Source organism: Amia ocellicauda, chromosome 2 (genome assembly GCF_036373705.1).
Source record: "Amia ocellicauda isolate fAmiCal2 chromosome 2, fAmiCal2.hap1, whole genome shotgun sequence".
NCBI lineage: Eukaryota > Metazoa > Chordata > Actinopteri > Amiiformes > Amiidae > Amia > Amia ocellicauda.
In genome coordinates this window covers 18,271,288-18,292,020 of record NC_089851.1, presented here as the reverse complement: position 1 = coordinate 18,292,020, position 20,733 = coordinate 18,271,288, and the positions used below count along the sequence as shown (strand labels likewise).

At 35.2% G+C, this 20,733-nt stretch overlaps 1 protein-coding gene across 1 annotated transcript in view; it reads right to left on the bottom strand.

Moving 5' to 3' along the window:
• lyn (LYN proto-oncogene, Src family tyrosine kinase) overlaps nucleotides 1-20,733 on the bottom strand; it is a 28,038-nt gene extending 7,305 nt beyond the window's left edge. The window contains exons 1-9 of the mRNA XM_066719854.1: nucleotides 20,550-20,733; nucleotides 10,964-11,100; nucleotides 9,560-9,617; nucleotides 9,358-9,463; nucleotides 7,909-8,007; nucleotides 7,646-7,749; nucleotides 6,108-6,257; nucleotides 4,650-4,802; nucleotides 1,340-1,522 (exon numbers count right to left, since the gene is read on the bottom strand). Coding sequence (XP_066575951.1) covers nucleotides 1,340-1,522; nucleotides 4,650-4,802; nucleotides 6,108-6,257; nucleotides 7,646-7,749; nucleotides 7,909-8,007; nucleotides 9,358-9,463; nucleotides 9,560-9,617; nucleotides 10,964-11,095 — 985 coding nt within the window. The 5' untranslated portion in view covers nucleotides 11,096-11,100; nucleotides 20,550-20,733. The remainder of the gene's footprint in view (nucleotides 1-1,339; nucleotides 1,523-4,649; nucleotides 4,803-6,107; nucleotides 6,258-7,645; nucleotides 7,750-7,908; nucleotides 8,008-9,357; nucleotides 9,464-9,559; nucleotides 9,618-10,963; nucleotides 11,101-20,549) is intronic.

The following is a 20,733-nucleotide window of genomic DNA, read 5'->3' as shown; positions in this document are numbered from 1 at the left end:
AGATCAGAGATGGACTAAATAAGCTATGGAATCGAGCCAGTAGACAATAAATGACCAATAATAAGACAAGATAGAAGTTTGGAGGACGAGATTAGAAACAGCCTGATGTAATCATACTGTACATTACCTGTATATGTAACACTTTTTTCGGTTTGTGTTTGTGGGAAAATGATAAAATACTTTAAAAAATGTATATAGGTGTGTACCAAAAACAGGCTACTAAGCCACATCTTTAGATGCATTTGTAGATAATTTATTAATTTTACGGGCATATTACCCAATAATGCCAGTTACATGATCAAGGCATAGCTATAACAATCTTCAAGGTTTAGCACCAAAATTCTGAACATTTGACTTGTAATGCCCACATAATAACCCTTGCCAGCATATCTGGGCAGTCATTTTCCAAAAGCAGACAAGCTGGTTGCAATCGTAAAAAATATGTATACATTGTCCAAGCAGAAAACTATGTCTTAAAGACCACCTGACAGAAGCAATCCAACAAGAAGTCTGTACTCATAAAGTTGTCACCTGAACCATGCATAACACGATGGGGTGCTTGGTATTTTGCTACTGAATATCATTCTAAATACAGATCTCTTCTTATGCAGGCTTTGTGGAAAAGGAAAATGCGCATTTCACCAAACACTGTGGTGTTAGAGGACCTTTAGATATTGCTTACAGGATGAGATTAAAAATAGTTTGGATTGAAGCTGAAGAATTAGTTCCCAATTTAACATGAAACGCTAAAATATATAAGTCAGTTGTTACCAATTCTGTAAATGCTGAAAGATAGAAGCGATTCTTTTTATGGCCAAGTTTTTACAGAACAACATCACTGTATGAAAGAAGGCACGGTTAACCAACAGACGATTCTTAAGTGTATTAAATGTCATTAAAGTGACATTTTATATAAATTGTTCTTGAATCAGTGCCATTTTTTAGTTTTTACTTAAAAAATTTTGTTCCTACTAGTAAATGTAAACACTTAAATTAATGTACACATTCTAAGAAACAATAAGACCCATTAGTAATAAACAGATGTGTGTCCTTTTACATAAATCTGCTGAATCTGCATGCCAATTCGCCTTAATACAATTACTTATTAAGATGATGGAAGGAATTGGGAGATTATTATTAAGTAAGTGGCTTAATTAAGCAGACTAGATGACCACCTTATGCTTGGAGGAATAAAGTGCAGCCTTAGAAAGCGGGTCGCATAAAACGCAGGGCCCTAGTTACAATTAGTCAGAAAAAAAATTAAGAAATGTCAAACATTGCAAACATGTCAATATCTCATTAACACATGATAGTAAAATGATATAGAGTCTATACTTACCATTGGCCATGAATTCAGTTATGATAAAAATTGGCTCTATTTTGGTGACTACAGCATAGAGTCTGACCAGTCTGTCATGCTGAAGGGTTTTCATCAGGTTGGCTTCTTCAAGGAAAGCTTCCACAGACATCGTTCCAGGCTTCAAGGTTTTCACTGCTACTTTGGTGGTGTTGTTGTAATAGGCTACAGGAGAAAAGAAAACTCGATTTAGAAAAGTGGCCAGAATAACAACAGCATCATGATGTCAAACAATGTATATAAATGAGAACCGATTAGAATATTTTTGAGCTAATCGAATTGTGATTATCTTCATTTGGAAAAGAATATAAAAATGTCAGCATAAAATAATGAAAAAACATAAAAACAAATAAGCAACACAATATAGCTAGGGACACTAAGGGCTACGTCTTATTTACATAAGGCATTTAACAGTGAAAAGCAAAAAAAAACATAGCAGGAACTGTAATGAAGGAATTAAATAAGTGTAAAGAAAAGTGAGAGAGAATGTAAGAAAGAGAGCACTGATTGATTTGTACTTTCCTTTGAATTTCAAATGAACCAAAGCGACATTTCGCATGCTTTTATTAGAAAGAGGTCTTGTTACACGCCTCCGTGTGTGACACATTGATGGAAAGAAGCAGATTTTAAAGAACAATAAACAATATTGGTAGAAAGACAGCAGATTACTCCAACGACTCCGGGAATAACCTTCAGAGAGGTGAGGCAGCTAATTTACACCCTCATCGGGACTGATGTCCCAAACATGATCACAGAGTGGGCCTAATTGATTTAAATAACCAGGGATCTTTAATTATAAAAGGTTTTTATGGCATGAGTCAACAAACTGGGAACTAGACATTTTCGAAAAACATTATCAATAATAAATCAGAACATCACCATCTTTCACTGCATGTCCCATAGGCAAAATATACTAACAAAAAGAACTAGGGATCAATTTCAAGTTTATTATTTAAAAACATATTTCTAAAATTTGAGTCAAGAAAGAAGTGTGCAGCAGTGGTGAGGGCTCTGGACTCTGAAGCAGAGGGTTGTGGGTTCAATGCCAGGTAGAGTGTTGCTGCTGTTTAACCCTTAAGCAATGTACTTAACCTTGATGGCTCCAGTAAAATCACAGCTGTGTAAATGTAAAAAAAAAATAAACTAATATATTGTAAGTCATGGATAAGTGTGTCTGCTGAGAAATATATTAATAACTTTAACCTGTTAATAATTTGAACAAGGTGACACTGACACTAAGGCTAGACTAGACTAGTAAAAAGTACAAAGCTGCAAATGGCTTCACAGTAACACAGATAAGCAGATCATTATTACTTTATGCAAAACCGTACTTAAAATTTAAAAAAAAAAGTTATAATAAAAAATGCAGGACATCCAGGAGAGCAAGAACGACGTCACCTACGCGGTTTATTTAATTTCCAGATATGTAACTGCCATTTATATTTTTCAAAGCTAAATTCATAGCTAAAAAGCTTTGCAAAATAAAATCAAAACTATTGAAAACATCTGTCCAACCAGGAATCACATTCTGTTGAAGTTAAGTGCTAGGAGTGTTTTATTCAGCATAAAAACAAAATCAAAAACTAGCAAATCAAATGTTAGGATGGCCTAGGAAAGAAAAAAAAAAGTTTGCAAATATTACAAACATGCAAAAGTGGTCAGTCTACAAAAATGTATTAATTCCAGTAATAAATTATTAAATTCCAAATATACAGGTTCTTTAATAATCATAATAAATAAAAGTAAATAAAACCAAATATCAAATAATTTAGAACATAATTGTGATGCAGTAGGAAGTAGACTTCATATTTAGAATTGCAAGTAGAAACTTTATTAAGGCCTTGTGAGACACACAGGAATGTTATTATGTACATCTCTTGTTTGTGGAGAAAAAGCCTTTGCAAAAGAGTAAGAAAGGAAACACGCTGTGCTGTAACACGGTCCACCAGTTTCCTCATCGTGTAACAGAGGAAAGCATTTTACTTTAAATTAACATCAAGAAGGCCAAATAAACAAGAGGAAACATCTTGAACTCAGAAACCCCAAAGCATTTGTATAATTTGCAGAGTTAGTTACTTCCTGGAATTCATGGTCAACATGGGCAATTGTAGTACTTGAATAATAATGACATCAATTCAAATTGTACACTGTTGTGTATGTCGATGGAGGGTGGGTGGGTACATTTGATCTCTCAGATTTTCCCATAACACAGAATTTGACTAAAATCTATCTGTAACCCTATCATATCAACCTGGTACATGACATGATAATTTACTAGGATTCAAAGGCAGAAGAGCTACACAAACAATGATCCACTGTGGCTCAATAGTCTTAATGAGGTTTACGCTAAATGTTAGACATAAAAACTTACTTCCAGTGAGTGAACTGATGCCTTAACAGATTTACAAAGTATGATATTTTTAATTTGGTTTCCCAATTATGAAATTACCTTCCCAGACCTATTATGTAAAGGAGCATTTATCCATTCAAAACCAAAACTTGAGGCGAAAATAGGTGAATTTTGATTCAAAGTTTTCTCACTGAAACCGAGACACCACAAGGTGTTACACATAATCGTCTATGCCCATTGTTATCAATTTACACTTCCAAATTGGGACAGTAGAAAGTTAAATTTTATCCAAGATTATAACTGATTTAAAAACATTATTACAGTAACCTTTTCTCCTGTCTTGACCTTTGCCATCTCCCAAATCTATCTATATCTAAATAAAGCACTTTTATTTGGTTAACCGTTTGCCTGCCTTAGGAGATTTACTCCCACATTACTTCTCCTCTAGTCCTGCCATACTGTTTTTCTCCAATCACCCTTCCCTCCTTCTCGCTCAATGAGTCATTTCATAATGCTTTCCGTTTTGCCCCTCCGTAAGTCATATCTTCACTGGGACAAAGGGCAAACCTTATGGCAACGACAGTTACTCTTTTTTGTTTATTTAGTATTGCCCAGTATTGTATGGTTAGGATAAGAAGATGAGAGTAGTTTTAATTTATAATCAATTAAACCCTGCCCGTGGATATCTAAAGCCTAAACTTCCCTACACCATTTTTGTTTTTTTTACAGTACTTACTTAATGAGCTAGATAAATGAATACCTATCCACATATTCAAATATACAGTAGGAGTGTTGGAGACATAGCAGCACTCAGTGCACAACAATACAAGAAAAGTTTGCAGATTGTCTGACACTTTATATTATATCAGTGATAATACACCATTACTATATACAAAAATATCTTCAGTTAAGAAGTAAAAAAGGTACAAATGGCTCACTCACCCATCCAGACTTCCCCAAACTGCCCTGCTCCCAGTTTCTTCACCATCTTGATAGACTCTTTGGAGATCTCCCAAGCATCTTTGTCCCATGGCTTCTGTGCTTTGGGTTTCGCACATGGTTTATCTAACTTTCTACAGAGACCGTCTGCTTGTTCTGAAACAAATACAATAGTTTCCACACATATCAGTATAACATTGTTATAATCACAATCTTATTTACTAAAAACAAATACAAAATAGGAATAATAACAAATATATAATACAACAAAACTAAATGTACTATATTAATGTTAATCAATTCATACACATTTTGGAATTGGGAACAGCATAAAGTTATAAGAATTGAATAATGTATGATGTTATCTGGGGCACAGCACAAATGTATAAACCAACAGGAACAAAAAAAGCTTTGAAGCACTGTGAAGTGGAAAGAAATCATCAAATGTCAATATTTCTTTTAAATGCTGCATGGTTGTGGGTTTGTGTCTGGTGTCAAGGTCAAAAGCAACACACAGTATTGCAGTCTAACAAATAGTTCTAAAATGATTAATAAATGATGTTGATGTGAAACCATTAACTCCTCATATATGCATCTTACTCCTTGATATTCTAATATGTACTGTAATACTATGAAGAAGTTAAATAAACAATAACATGTGGTTGGATCAAAAACATGGACATCACAACTTTTTGTAAAGGTTTAAAACAAATGCATGCAAATAAACATGTTTGTATAGAAAAAGCACAAAAAACAACAGATAAAAAAAGCTGAAATATAAAATTATATAAATCTAAGGGGTTGAAGGTCCTACACATACATGTCTTTATAAAAAATATAATTGTGGACCAAAGCAACGTGTGTATTTGCACAAGCCTGGTGCTAGGTTTCACTCAGCCCTTTTTTACCCATCTTCAGCGTTGCAAGCAAAAGTAATTTTGTCTGTAGACTACACACACACACACACACACACACACACACGAGAATCATCTCCAAGCAGAAGGAGACCACGCAGAGACGTACCTCTAAGTTAAGAAGTTTAGAAAGAGTTCTAGTTACATATTGCCAAAGACCACGTAAAGAAGCACATTCTCAAAACATACAAAGATAGGTGCATACTGACCCTAGGTTGTACCTGTGGCAAAGACTATGAGTGGAAACATTTACCACTATAATTAACATTTATTAATATGATTGCAGTGCACAATTCACACACAAGCTGGACAATCTTATTTTAATCTTCAGTGTTGCAGTAATCATGTGAAATAACTTGGGTAGAACCAAGTCTCCGTCATGTTGGATTGTCATAGAACTCACAAATGTTATTTTACTGTTCTGCTACCAATGGATCCATATTGAATTATTCTGGGTACCATTTTACTACAAAAAAAGATGGATTCACAGAGCTAACTGTTTTGGCGAAACGTTTCTTTAATGAATTCCACACTGTAGGGTACTTACTCTGGTAATGCTTTATCATTATAGTGATGTCATTGAAAGTAATTTTGGGAGAGATGTAATAACCGCCATTGTCCAGTGACCGTATCTTGTAATGCTTAACAGCATCGGCGCCCTGAGCATCGACATCTCTGACTGATAGGGAGTAACTGCCTAGAAAATAATAAGATCTAGATTAGTCTTGGATTTGAATTACTGGAAGACCATTCCATCTGCATACATCTTTATACGTGCTCCAAAAAATTGGAGCTGCCTGGCCAAACATATGCATAAACAAAAAACAAACAGAAGCCCCCTGCTCTCGTTCACCATGGCAAAACCACATCCACAACCCCCCGCCTCCGCTCAACCATATGGCATCACCCCCAACAGTGCATATAACATTATTTGCATGTTGAGTTGACCCCCCACCACCTCCTAATAAAAAAAAAAAAAATGGAAACCTTTTTCATTCTGTGCATCCTGTTTGAAGAAATTATGATTTTTTGTTTGGTTTGCATAGCACCACTGATGAAAGTCAATGGTCGCAAAACGCTGACACTCAAAAACTGGCAAACAGTTTAACAGTTTAACTTGTCATAAAGTCTTACAATATTATAAATAGTAAATTAATAGTGCGATAAATTTACAGGTAATCATAAGAAATGAGTTTCCACATCCTTCCTTATTGAGGGACTACTTTCGGTTCTGCCTGCGCTCTCTGTGGTTTCATTCACGCACAGCTCACAGCTGATGAAATGCGTAGGTCGGAGAAATAATTCCAACAGAAAAATTACTTTTGATTTTGTATAGGCTTGTATAGAATACTTAAATGTACAAATGTGCTCCACACAGCTTTTAAGTATTTAAAAAGCCTATTAGCGGTTTCTTAACAGTCAGCGTTTTGCAACCATTGACTTACAATTGCGTTAAGCTAAAAAAAGAAAAAGATTTCCACGGATTCATTTGACTCTTGGAGAGTAACAAATCAGGCTAAAAGTAGCCCTTTAAGAACTGTTTTTCACATTGCTGGACAGTAAAAGTTTTATGATCATGGCCCTATGTGCCTGAGATACAGTAACAAAATTTAAGGTTAGTGATTTCCAATGTTGCATGTTTCATAACATGGGATTGGGAGCTTATATCATGATCCCAAAAAATAGTCTGTTTTGCCACTTTTAACCAATGACCAACTTTTCTATAAAACCAATATAGGGAGTATAAAAAGGTTTGGGGCAAGAATTGAAGGGCTAGACCAAATCAAAAGTTTGAGAATTGAAAAGTAAAAATCTGTACCCTATCTGCGTTTAATTTATTATTAAAATCCACTTTATACTATGTATAAATCAAAACATGATAGGGTACAACTTCATAATATGTGATTCTTGGGCGGGTCAAAGTTATGATTTGCTCTAGCCCAAAGACTGACTGCTTCTAGTCCCTGAATATTCAAATTATGTGAAGATAAAAGTATTGCAATAGGATGAAATCCAAAGATAAATTGCACTGTTAAATTAAATTAATATCTGTGAGCCTGGGCTCATTTTCTTCAGTACCCTTACCTTTCGAAGTCTCACTCTCTCGAATGAGGAAAGATCCTACTTTATTCGCCGGTGCTAGAAGTTGTCTTTCTGCATCTTTCCGTGTAATATCTTTGAAGAACCATCTGCAGAATACAGAAATCAAGTTACCCTTTGTAAAAATCTTAAGAACGACGACATATGCACACTAAAATAAGAGAACTCCAACTGGTGCAATTTTTCTTTCTGCGTAACTTTAATTTATGGTGAAGCGGACATAATATTAGACATAGAAGAACACTCACTCCTCTGTTTCCATTGTGTTGACTTGTGCAACATAGTTAGAGGGAATAAATCCTTCCTTCCTGGTTGTTAGAGACTTTGCTTTCCACCACTCACCATGCCTGAAAGAAAAAAAACAAAATCCCATGAAGCATACAATAGCACTAACTAACTAACAACAACTACCCTACATCGTACAAAGACTAAATATGACACCCTGCAGTAAAATAGTAGGACAAATATTTTCCCACCATCAGAGGCACGGGTTAGATAGCATTTTGGATTGTTCAATTGTCAATGTGTCAAGCCCCACTATTACGCCAAGCCGAGGATTTTTACAGTTGCAACTGCTAACCACCAGAGTCTACTGGCACCCAAGGATTGCACCCAGATGTTGCAGGAGAAAGAATGACTGAGGATTGCCTAGCCGACTTCTACCAACCTTTAACCTGTGGTGCATGGTAAAAGCATAGCTTCAAGTTCAAGACTGAATCTTGGCTGAGGGACTTCTAATTAATCAGTTTCCCAACTAGGGGGACCCTGTCAAGCAACTATCATAGCGTTATTATTTGAATATGTTACAGATCATTACAATAATGTACAATCTTCAGAAAATCTAAACTTTTAACTTGAAATTAGCATAATAAAATGTCACTCCCTCCTCCGTTTTACAGCATTGATAGCTTGTTAAAGTGTCTACAACATGTTTTAAAGAGCAGTAAATTATGTTTTGCCTGGCAAAGAATAACATTATCAATCCAAGGAGTTTACGGAGTCAGTGTCTACATAATTGCTTTAATCCAAGATGTTTTACCTGCAGTGTATTACTTCATAGATCAAAAAAGGTCTACTTGCGGAGGTCAAACATTAATGCTAAGTTTTGACAGACGTACAAAGCAAGCAACTGTCTCTGAATTTGAATTATGTACAGAAGGTGTAGGATGAAAAGGTAGTTAAGGGGTTTAAACTAATTTATACCCACAGGGATAAAAACAAAACAAATTGTATTGTATCAGATCATTTTACACAATATTGGAATCCAACTTGATTAGAGTACATACAACATGTTTTCATGTCACTGTAGGTAATGTACATATGAATATTTAAATTGTCCAAGACAAAAACTGTTATATGTAATGCTTACATAATGTCATTTATGGAGTAAATTTACATTTTATTAGATTCTTGTCATTAAAATATCTTAATAAAAGATTCAGGTAGAACTGAAATGTAACAAATAAAAAGCTTTCGTAAAAACACATTATCCTTCTGCTTTAGTAAATTAAACCTATGTTGATTAAGTCAATGCAAAATAAAATAACCTATTTAAAGGAAAGTGAAAGTATTTCTTGCAATGCGGTCTAAATTAACTTCAGTATGTAGCCTGCAGGACTGTTAGTGACATAAATTGAATGATCTTCTGAGAAGTACAAGGAGATTTCAAATGGCAACAAACAATTTAAATGACTTACTCCTCAAGAACTTTAAGCTTTTCTCCTTTCTTGAATCCCAGATCATCTGCATGTATAGCTTCATATGGGTACAATGCAACCACAATCTTCCCAGTATCCTGTTGTTCTGTTTAAGAAAACCAGGGTATTTTATTATTTGTTTTATTAATCCTGCATTGCACTGTATGATGAAATGTGCAGTATAGATGAGTGACAGTTTTACCTTCCAGCTTTTGGAACACTTGCCCTGGCAGGAGGCGACTATCTGGAGCTGACGAATTCTACAATATAATATTTTACAATATAATACAATACCACACCATATTGAGTACAGTCATTGGTCATTTGATCACACAATATTACCTTTCGAAGTACATGGTTTCCGGGTTGGAGAATGTTACCTTTCACTAAATGGCTTCCAGGTTGAAAGATATTTCCTGTTAAGTTCCAGTTGTAATGGATAGTAGTTACTGTGACTTTCTGACAATTAATATGAAACTTATGTGTGCTGATTTTTCAAATTGTATATACTTATACTCAAAAAGCCTGTTTTCATATTGGTAATCACAAAGTGTAATCATATCTGCTTTTGCCATGTCCGTTTAATATTCATATATAGAGCTCTTTTCAGTCTGTGTTTTAGGTTTAGGAGCAAAAAACGAAATCTACCCTATATTATGGGTTGGAAGCTTACAATATCAAATGCTGAAAATAAAAGGTATTTTAGATCATAAAACAAGAACCATAATAGAACATTTTAAACATTTTGCAAATTTTAAGTACTAATATATGTGGAATAAGACTCATTCAGCAGAAAATACACTTCATAACACAGGACAGGAATTAAACCTTACAATGGTTTGTATTTTGACATGTTCTATGTATAGGAGGTTAATCAACAGGAATTCCTATAACTAATATGAGCACAAACTCTCATAAGACTGTTTCCATGGTTACCAGCTAAATTCTGCTTAGCCTTGGAAGAATTTCATGCCCACATTATAGTGTTTTATGACAAGAACACAGGAAACCAAAATATTTTCCCTTTTCTCACAGTCCAATTTGTTTGACATTTGTTTTATAAACACCTAGTACTTTTTGCTGTCCTAAAGCTTACAATCAGAAATTTTGTATTAAAATGAATTATGATACACATATACACACGCATTTAATTGCTTCAGGTTTAAAGTTGATATCACTAATTATTCTGCACACATTACATAGATCATCTTACTAATATTTACTTTTAAATCTTTAAGCTTAGCTGGATTTAATGTTCTATTGCTTGGGAATACAGTTACTACACAGTAAAGAAAGAATACATACATACAAATAGAAAAGTATACATGTATGCATGGTTTGCATAATTTCAAAATATACCTAAACATCCATGACCACACATGCAAAAATAATTAACAGATCAGAAAAGGTGTTAATGAATCAATGATTAATCCGTTATTTATTTCACAACATATGATTAGGAAGTGGAGAATCCTAAAGGAAACATTCGCAGTTCACGTAATTTAACTTCTCACACCTCACACATCTGTTTAAGGTTAAAGTCATATTGTTACCTAAGTGTTTGGTGTGGAGAATAATTCTCTCCCCAGCACAACTCACTACTTACTATAGCATGATGTTTATTGGACGTTGGATCTCTCACATATATAGTTCGGTCAGTACGTACTGGTTGGGGTTTCTTCACATCAAGCGCACCTCCATTCTGCCCATCTGTCAGTTTGGATTTTTTACATCCCATATTTTCTATCAAAAACAGAAATCAAAACAATGAAATATTAAACAACAGTCTTGCAATTAATCAATCAATCAAAGGTTGCCACAGAGTGGATTCTTTCAAGAATGCTACACGTTTTAAACAGTATTTAAAAAATAAAACCTTTGTATTTTACATACAAAAAGTGTATTTTTTTTTGTAAATAGGCCACATACATATGGCTTAAAAACAGATACAAACCAAAACATTCCTATAAAACATCTCTTTCTGTATTAGTATTAAGATCGTGCAAGTGTTCTTTTGGTTTATCATGTTCAATTTTAAGTCAGCACTTTTCATTGTGAAAGGGACTAGAGACTAGACCTATTCCAAAATGTGTCAATCCAGTTGACACACTGACTCTTTCATTCACTAAATGTAAAAGAAACAAGCCTGTTTTATCTTTTTTCACACAGCTACTGATGTGCAAACATTTTAGTACTACATACTTTTGCTTAATGACAGGCTTTAAATCTAGTGTGAGATTAATCAAATTTTTTCAGAGAAAAAGAAAAACAGGAAGAAGCTACTTTAGAAGGAGATTATTGCATTGAAACATGAAGAGGCACAACATGCTGTATCAGGAAGTTTGCCACAGAAAATGCATTCTGCACCCGTCCTTCATTTCAATAAGGCTTATTTCTGTATATGCACAAGGGTCACAAACCTCATAAACAATTGCTCTGCAGCTTTAAAATTTGAACTTGTGGATTAGACCTACTTCACAAATTTATTAATCATGACCAGGATATACCGAGACCATTCAACTTTCTCAGTCTGACTGGGTATATAATTTTGCAAACATTATTTAAGGGCTATTAATGATTAACAGAATAACCGATTAACTTTACTGCTCAAACCAGGAACAACCGGCAATATTCCCGTATAATGGCAGGTTCACGTTTCAAATCTTTTTTTCCCACTTAACTAATTTGTTTCTGGATTTTCATGATTTTAAAGGATATAACAATGAGGTTCAGAACGTTTTGTTTCATATGGAATAAAAGATTTCCCAAAGGGTTTCTCTCATCTCATACATTATCTGGTTATGTGAACAGAAAGAAGTGCAGTGGTAAATAAGTAATGTTGCAACACAGTAACCTTTGTAGTCCAATAGAAATAGTATTAACATGACCATCTTGGAAACTGGATGTCAATTTGTTAATAAAGGTATATTCATATATACACTTGTACAGTTGTTGAAAGTATGTGTGCCCTTCACTTGAAAATGTAATGCAGTGATTCATTTAGTTACGTAAACTATAATAATTTCTCAATTAAATATTTTTAAAGTTTGTGGACCACTGATTCAGCCGTGAGGAAACTGTAAAGGGTGTGTCTAAACTTCAATAATCAATAGAGTGGCAAAGTCTACATTTTGCAAAGTGTGAAAGATTTTTATGCATCAGTACTGACAACACCCATCCAAGAGCTTTTGACATTTACATTCACAAGAATACCACTGAAAGAAAAGTCTCCCAACACATTACAGCATTAACAGTTCATTTTGCTCTAAAACAGACAAGACCTGATTACAGTGTTTCACTAAATCAATAAAATACTAGAGAAAGCTCAGCTCCGGAATGATAAACCTAATGGAATCTTAGGAAACAGCCGGAGACAATCAAGTTGAAATCTTTCAAGGCATTTAGTTTAGTGCCAGTAATGGCTAGTGAATATAAACAAACAGCTTACTATTGTGATTTAAATACGCAATTTCTATCCACAGTAATACATTAGAGAGACAACACCAATCCACTGAAATTGTTAAAAAGATGACTAAAACCCAAAAGGCTGAACCCATATATTGGACTGTCACTCTGGGACTTCAAGACATCTATTCAGTGGAGAGGCTATTATGTTGTACTGGAGAAAATGAAACAAAACCGTTATTAATCTTTTTTTAATAGCCATCATCATCATCACAGGATTCATAACAAGCAGGACACAACTAATGCATAAGAGTGTGATGTACTGAAATTGAAAGTGCTTGTCTACATCATGACAACCGCTTCTTTTCATTTTGGGCTCATTGCCAGGGGATCTACTAAAGGCCACACAAACAACTATTTTAAATGCTCTTTTTAAAACCCACCGAACACACCCTGGACTTTAATCAACTCTTGTTTTAAACACATACAAACAGTTCTTTTACAGAGGTTTTTCAACAGGATATGGTCATTTTACTAACCTTTTTGTCTGTCTTTAACCAGTGAAAACTACTGTGTAAACCGCAACCAGACCAGTTTCTGCTCAGTGAAGATAAGGCCTTTTAACGTATTGTTTTGTTTCTAATTCGGTTTCATCCATATACATCATCATTTTAATTATTTGGATTTTCACTGTGTTAAGAGGTGTCCTCAGACCAATGAACTCAACAAACATTCAATCAAGTCTACAAATATTTAATTCAATGAATATTGATGAAAGCTTTCATGAGATGATTATATCAAAGGTCACATAATCAACAATGTAAAATAGTTTTTTAATTTAATGTTGGAAGTAAAGGAGAGCAGTGAGGATCAAAATTCTTTTAAATGCAAATTAAATACTAAAGGTTTTGTAGAAAAATAATAGTTTAGGGACTTATGTAAATTACCATGCGTCTTGTTTTAATTGGCGGTCTACAGCCTACTTGTAACTATTCTGGATCATGCACAAGGGCTACAGTTCTGGCACACTGGCAGGCTAGGTGCACTAAAGACATATTCATTATTTATTTCATGTTCAAGTCAAACCAAACTCAAAGAATAACTAAACAATGAGCACCGACCAGGAAGTAAATGCACGTGCTCTCACATATCAATCAGAAACAGAGCTGTGTTGTTAGCAACAAACAAACAAGAAAATGACAGAGCAATAATTTATAATACAACTTAATGGCATTTTCTTTCTTGTTCTAAAAATTCTCAGAAAAAACAAATATTTATCTATTTTATTTTGATTAGGAAAATTTCACGGACCAAATCGGGACTATTATTCAAATCAAGAAGCTACAGTTTTACAGTCCGTGATCAGGGGGACTTTTGCTTTCATGGGTTTAGTTTACACTGCAGAATAGGTTTTTTCTACTCAGTACAAGTTTCTTAAGCCAATTAAAGAGTCACCTGGGTCATTATTGTGTTTCCATGGTGAGGGTATGCTTTCCCCAGGAACACACACACTTTAATGTGAGGGGAAGCAGATGAAAGTCAAGATGTGGAAAGCCGAGTTCAATATGGAAAACATTAAGTCAAGCAATGTGTACAACCAAACCGTTATATCTGTATCTGAAGTCCTTTCAACTGTGTTTTCCATGTACAGAAAACAAATACAAGTTGAAATCTATCGACAAAAGCTTTGGTTGTCATGCAGTAGCATGTTGGATAAAGAAACGAGGCAAACAACATTACTGTAATGTGTGAGTGTCTTGTCTAGCATGGTTGCCTTAACCGTGTTTCACTCAAAATTCGGGGGGCGATGCATTGTGGTGTAAATGTTTGATTAAAGCTTATTATCCAGGTCTGCATTGAGAAGAGTGAATGTTATGCTTCTGAGGACTGAAACTGGTGTCTTCAATTCAATAACAAAATGAGTTGGGCATTCTACAGTAAGGTGATAGGTCCAGTTTCCATGCATTCACAGTGCAGTTTAAATTATTATTCAAATTCAGCTGCTGAATTATCTTCAAAACAGAAAGACTATCAGTACACAGACATGTAATATTAAGAGGTGACCAAACAATTAACCTGTGATGGTGAGTGAGTTGCTGCTTTAATCCCAGTCTCTCTGAACTGACTAAGGCACAGTTATAAAAGCAGGCTCACCGGTCACTGCATAGGCTCAACTTCCACGCACAATAATCATGCTATCCACTTTCGTATCCTATATTGTACCATTTGAAAGTAATGACACTACAAAGTGATCAAATAAATTACTAGACTCTTGAAATAACCATCATGTGACAATAAAACATCGGAGACAAAGCTAGGCCCAGTAAAATTTGAAACAAACATTTAGTTTTCCCCATGTATATCTACCTACATATGCATTTATAATCCCTTTGCTTTCAAAAATGACAAATGAGTAAAATAAATGTAGAGGAAATAACCTTGGTTTAGAAGCTGTAATTTATCTAGGCAGGGTAAATCCCGGTGCAGATATTATCAGTGTTTGACCAAATATTTTTCTTCCCCAAGGAAGCTTACCACTAGGGTATTATTTCCTCAAACATTGATATTTGAGGAAATGTTCAGTAGTTTTGCTTTCAAGACAGTTTCTCTTTGCGAAACACCACACACAGTTCCCTGCCTCTGACTGACAGGGATTTAGACTAGATGGTGATACACCTCTTCCCATAACAAAAGGTCATTGTCAATCATTGATCAAAAATTACGGAGTAGCTAAGTCACACAGACGACGACAACAACAATAACAACTAGGCCTAATAATAATAATAATAATAATAGCAGCATTAGAAGTACAAACATTTTATGAACAAAAAGGAATACATGCTAGACAATTTATTTATAAGTGATATTTAATCAAAGTCTTAGTGACTCCATATCTTGAATGATTTAAGCCTAGGTATCGTCATTTGTATCCATTTCATAATTAATGTTACTCTGAGAAACTACATAGAGCAACACTACTGAGAGATGTCAATTTTTCCATGTCTGCTCTTGCCTGCATTTTCCAAGTGTTAGCGAGGAAATGACGTAAATTATTAATATGCATGATTCTCACTAGTTTTCCAGACATACTTATTTGCATATTTATAAATAATTAAACGTTGTTCCTTGGAACGATATTTTGCAGAACAACAAAGACGAAACTAATGATACTGTTTTTGGGTGAGGTGTGGTTAAAATAATGATTAACATAATCTGTGCTATTCTAGAGGAAGTGATTTTGAATATATCACAGAGGAATCTGGTCGACCTAATTAATAATTCACTCCAGTGTGTGAAGATACTTGCAGAGGCCCTTACAAGGCTCCTTGAAGATCAATACTGATTTATTTTATAACAAAATGGTCTGAATTAAGTCACACATCTTGTATTTTATGAGTTCACATTTCTGTTTTGATTATTATTATTATACATTTTGACACCATCACCACCGGATGTAAACAAACTGTTGTGTATTGAGAAAAGCTGACAAACCCAAGACACATGAGTTTAATCCAAACCTAACAATTAACACCTAAAGCCAGCTACTTATTAAATATCTTATTCCATTGATTTAAATGTTTCAGCCTTAGACTGTGAAAACTTATATTCCAACTCAAAAAGACTTTACACAACATTAATTAATTAGATAAAGTTCAGGTAATGTATCCAATGCAATGTTTTTAATAAAATACCAACATTTTCCGTTTTTCTCACCTACTCGTTTAATTTAGCCAGATCACTCAGCCTTTGTGTGCTAAAATGCTACAAGAGGACACATTTGTAGGTCTTCATGCCTCCCATTTTAGCATGAGGGTGATAGCAGTGATCTGAGTTGTTTATTATTGTCTGTTCCAAATTGGGAGAATATATAAAAAAGGGGAATTTATCCAAATAAAACTGGATATTAAAATTACCCTTCTACAATGATACGTATCTTCTCAGAAGGCACAAACATTTCTGAGAAAGCACTGCTTCTTCTTTTTATTTAAGTTCAGCTAGCTCATTGTGAAGGCAAAACACACACACACACACACACAAAACATGGCCATTGCCAAATTAAACTTTATATTGACTCTTCAATTCTTATAAACATATGACTTAACACAAAAAAAAGATATTTGTTAAGAATCTCTCGTTACAAGAGACTTGTGGCTATGAACATTTGGCTTGAAATGTTTAGTACTGCATAATATCAGTGATAGAAATCATAGGCAACATTTTCTGAGGTTATTTTTATTAAAACAACACAACTTAGGCCTAGACCAAATGAAAAGTAAAGAAACAACCACTGTAATGTTTGAATGTTGCTTTTTATATGTTAGATGATTATCCTTCCTATATTTTGAAAACACACTGTGAACAAAAAACTGCATTAATGAGGTCAACTGAAGAAGCTTCATTTAAGATGTTCAAGATCATAATAGGTTTGATAAAGCCAAAGAGAAAGAATATGACCACAAATAATTATTTTATAGAACCACTAATTTAAGCTATTACCTGCAAACTGTTGTTTTTAAAGGCTTAAGTCTGGAAGATGAATAAATAAAACAAATGTTCATGGCAAGTAACATGTTCCTCATCTTTTCAGCATTTCCATTTTCAGTCTTTACAGCTCCTCCTATCTGCATGGAGTAACATTATGATAAAAAAAAGCATGAAAAGGACAGTGACATTGACCACTCAACTCAACCTTCCAGAAGTGAGGCTTGTTCAAATATATGTTTTATTGCCATTACTGCAATGTGTGATTTCTGCTCTTGGTCAAGCAATAGATTTCGCCAGCAAAAGACCTATAGTCAGGAGAAACCCAGTTTTACAACTGAGAATGTCATAGCATTTCAAAACAAAACCATTCCAGAAACTGATGAAAACTGACGCATCTGGCCCTTACATTGTGAAATAGAGCTGCTGAGACATCTCTCTATCTTTAGATGAGGGCCAGGAAGCTGGTAGGGAGCTATGGCCTGATTATGGTGAAGAGCCTTCTGCAACTGATGCATTATACTTCCTCTTGTGACCAAGGCTCTGTTAGACAGAGCTATGACACGTCAAAGGGAAGACTGCGGAGTCCGATAGAGAAGGGCGTAGTTACAGAGAGAACGCCATAAGTATTTTCGCTGTTAAAATGGCAATTAGGCTATAGCGAAAGTCCACCTAAATGCTAACCTCATTAACCCCTTTCCTCTCTTTTACAGCCAGTCACTTCTTTTTCAGGATTATATATAACTGTACTTAATAATCTTTGAGGAAATTCTCAGGACAGCAATTTTATTTACTTTTATTTGAATGTGAGTGAAGCACCAGTGACAAACCAGCTGATGTCGAATGTTTAGCTGTTTAGCTGTGTATCCAGGATATGAATGCCTTTGTAACTTATAGACCTCAATTTTTACACACCGATTCTGTGCTCTACAGTTCAACAGAAGAGGCTCATCCTATAGTTTTCAATTCCTCTGTATAGGCAGTGCAGGGATTTTCATACTGGTCCTTTTCTGCATGGAATGAGGGAGACCAAAATCTCTTCTCTTCTTCACTGGCAGCTCAACGTAGTTTGTAAATATTGATCAGAAACTTGTGCAGGTTGTAAAAGGATATCAGAAGTATTTTTAAAAATGAAACTAAAAAAGACAGACAACTTAAAAAAAAATGGTTTAGTTAATGATTGCATGAAAGTAAACTTTTAAAAAGTGCAATCTCCCCAGTAACACGTTGCATTCACGGTTCAGAGTAAGGGACTTGGATTTCATCTTCTCATCTTTTCTCTTTAAATATACAAACATAAACAGAGAATTCTGCTAGTACAACAAAATATGAAGAGGGTGACAGATAAGGCCAGCAAACAATTTCAAAACTTAGGCTTGATCAATAGCAGTGTACTTAAGATAATTATCAGGTTACAACAAGCTAAGATATCACCTTTATGCGGCAACTGCATGACGGTAATACATTGAACTATAAATTGCCATCTATGTTGTTTTTGCACCAGCAGAAAACCTCCAGCCTTCACTGATGTTAACACCTCTGTGTTACACATTGGTTTAGGTGTCCATAACACCCATATTAAAGGCCTTTCTAGTTATTCTGCCCTTTTTTTTTTTTTTTTTTAATCTCGGCAAAATTTTCGAGCAGCAGCTCTCTCCTCTATATGCTTTTTGAACGTGTGCCTAATGATGGCATACAGTGGGTTCCTGTCCTGCACAAAGGATACAGTGGAAAATACACCATGGGAGAGGTGCAGACAGAGGGAGTGTCAAGAAGTATTGAAATAGAGCATAGAACAGGAAGAGAGCAGTGAGAAAGTGATGATGATTTCCGAAAATAAAGAAGATTGGTAAAAGACAGGGGAGGGGAAAGGAAAACAAGTGTAGAAAGCAGAAGCAGAAATGATAGACGAGTTAAAGAACTCACTCAATAATACACGTAAAAGAAATGTCTAGGGCTCAGGAGTCGGCCTAGACAAGGCCGTGATCATTAATAAGTGATTATTATTATTATTACAGAATATTGGTTTTGAATCGGAATCTTAGGGAGGAAGAGGTTAAGGAAAATGGGAAGGGAAATCCAGACAGCAGTTTAGTTTGAAAAACTAAAAGGTCTCTGTCATAGCAACTTTTGAAATAAGTAATAAGGTTTTGTTGTTTAGAGACTGATGCACAAACGCCCTTTCAGTCTTAAGGGTATCCATGCGTTTATGGAAAACATTAACTTCTCTTGCAGTTTCCCCTCAAAGAATACCCATCCTTGAGAAGGGTAATTTTCCTGCATCCTCATCACATTTGATCTCCTTCCCTAAAGTCATGTACTCAATTTCATTGAACTACTGTATAGTGCCTTGCATCATATCACAAGCAAGGCTACTTGGAAATCCCAGGTTTTTCAAGGGTATGAAAAGGACATATAGAAACACCAAAGGTACTGTTGTAAAGGAGCTCTCTCTCCATAGCATGTAGGCAATGCATTTTTAGATTTACAATCAAGTAAATCAAATAAATAAATCTCTGACAGGTAGAGAGTAATGCACACATTGTTTGAAAGAATAACTAGATTGTATTCAGGACTGACATCTGAAAACATTTTAATCAAACGCTTATCAACTTTTCACTAGGATCATATCCATTTGTGATACAGACACATATATAGTACATAGTTAGAGAGATACATAGAGGAATGGAGAAATAAATACATGTGTGTATATCAGACACTGCACGTTTCTCAGACCAGTTAAAACACAGAGACAGAGACAGAGAGATAGAGAGAGACAGCTGAACAAGAGCCAGACTAATATCACTGAAACAGCAAAGTACTGGTCTATAAACTGACATACAGCCCAACAGCTGTCGATGCCTGTTCACTTGCCTATGCACACTAGATTGGTTTATTTGGGCTCTGGTTGACAAGCCTTTATTAAGGATCTTTAAAGGTAATTCAACATACAGCATCACAAAGTCAACTACACAGTGAGAGCCACAATGATGTCATCAAATCAATATTAAACCTAATATTATTTGGACCAACACAAGAACACCAACGAGTCGTGCCTTGTTAGACCTCCCTGGACCATTTCTAAATAACACCGCAGTGTCTGTGACCACAGGATATCACTGCAATAACACAAACCCTAACAGACGTACGAGGTATCGGTTGCAATCAAACTACCGTCCAACTGGCATAACCGTTTCAGAGTCGAGGGCAACGTCCATTACCTCCAGGCTCATTCCGCCTCGACACGGTAAATGCGCTGGATGCTGCCGATACCAACAAGGAAACGAATCCCCGAGTTTACTTACATTTCTGGTATAACTTGAATTGTTAGGACATCCAAATCGTCGCAGTGAATTAACTTTCCTGGCGTGTATTCATTGATTTCCCTAGCAAACTGAAGAGGTCCAGCGCAGTTTCGTCGTCGGCTGTGACATCCAGCCCGCAGAATGAGGAACTGGCCCGCCGCTCTGGCTGGGAGTTTTCTCTGAG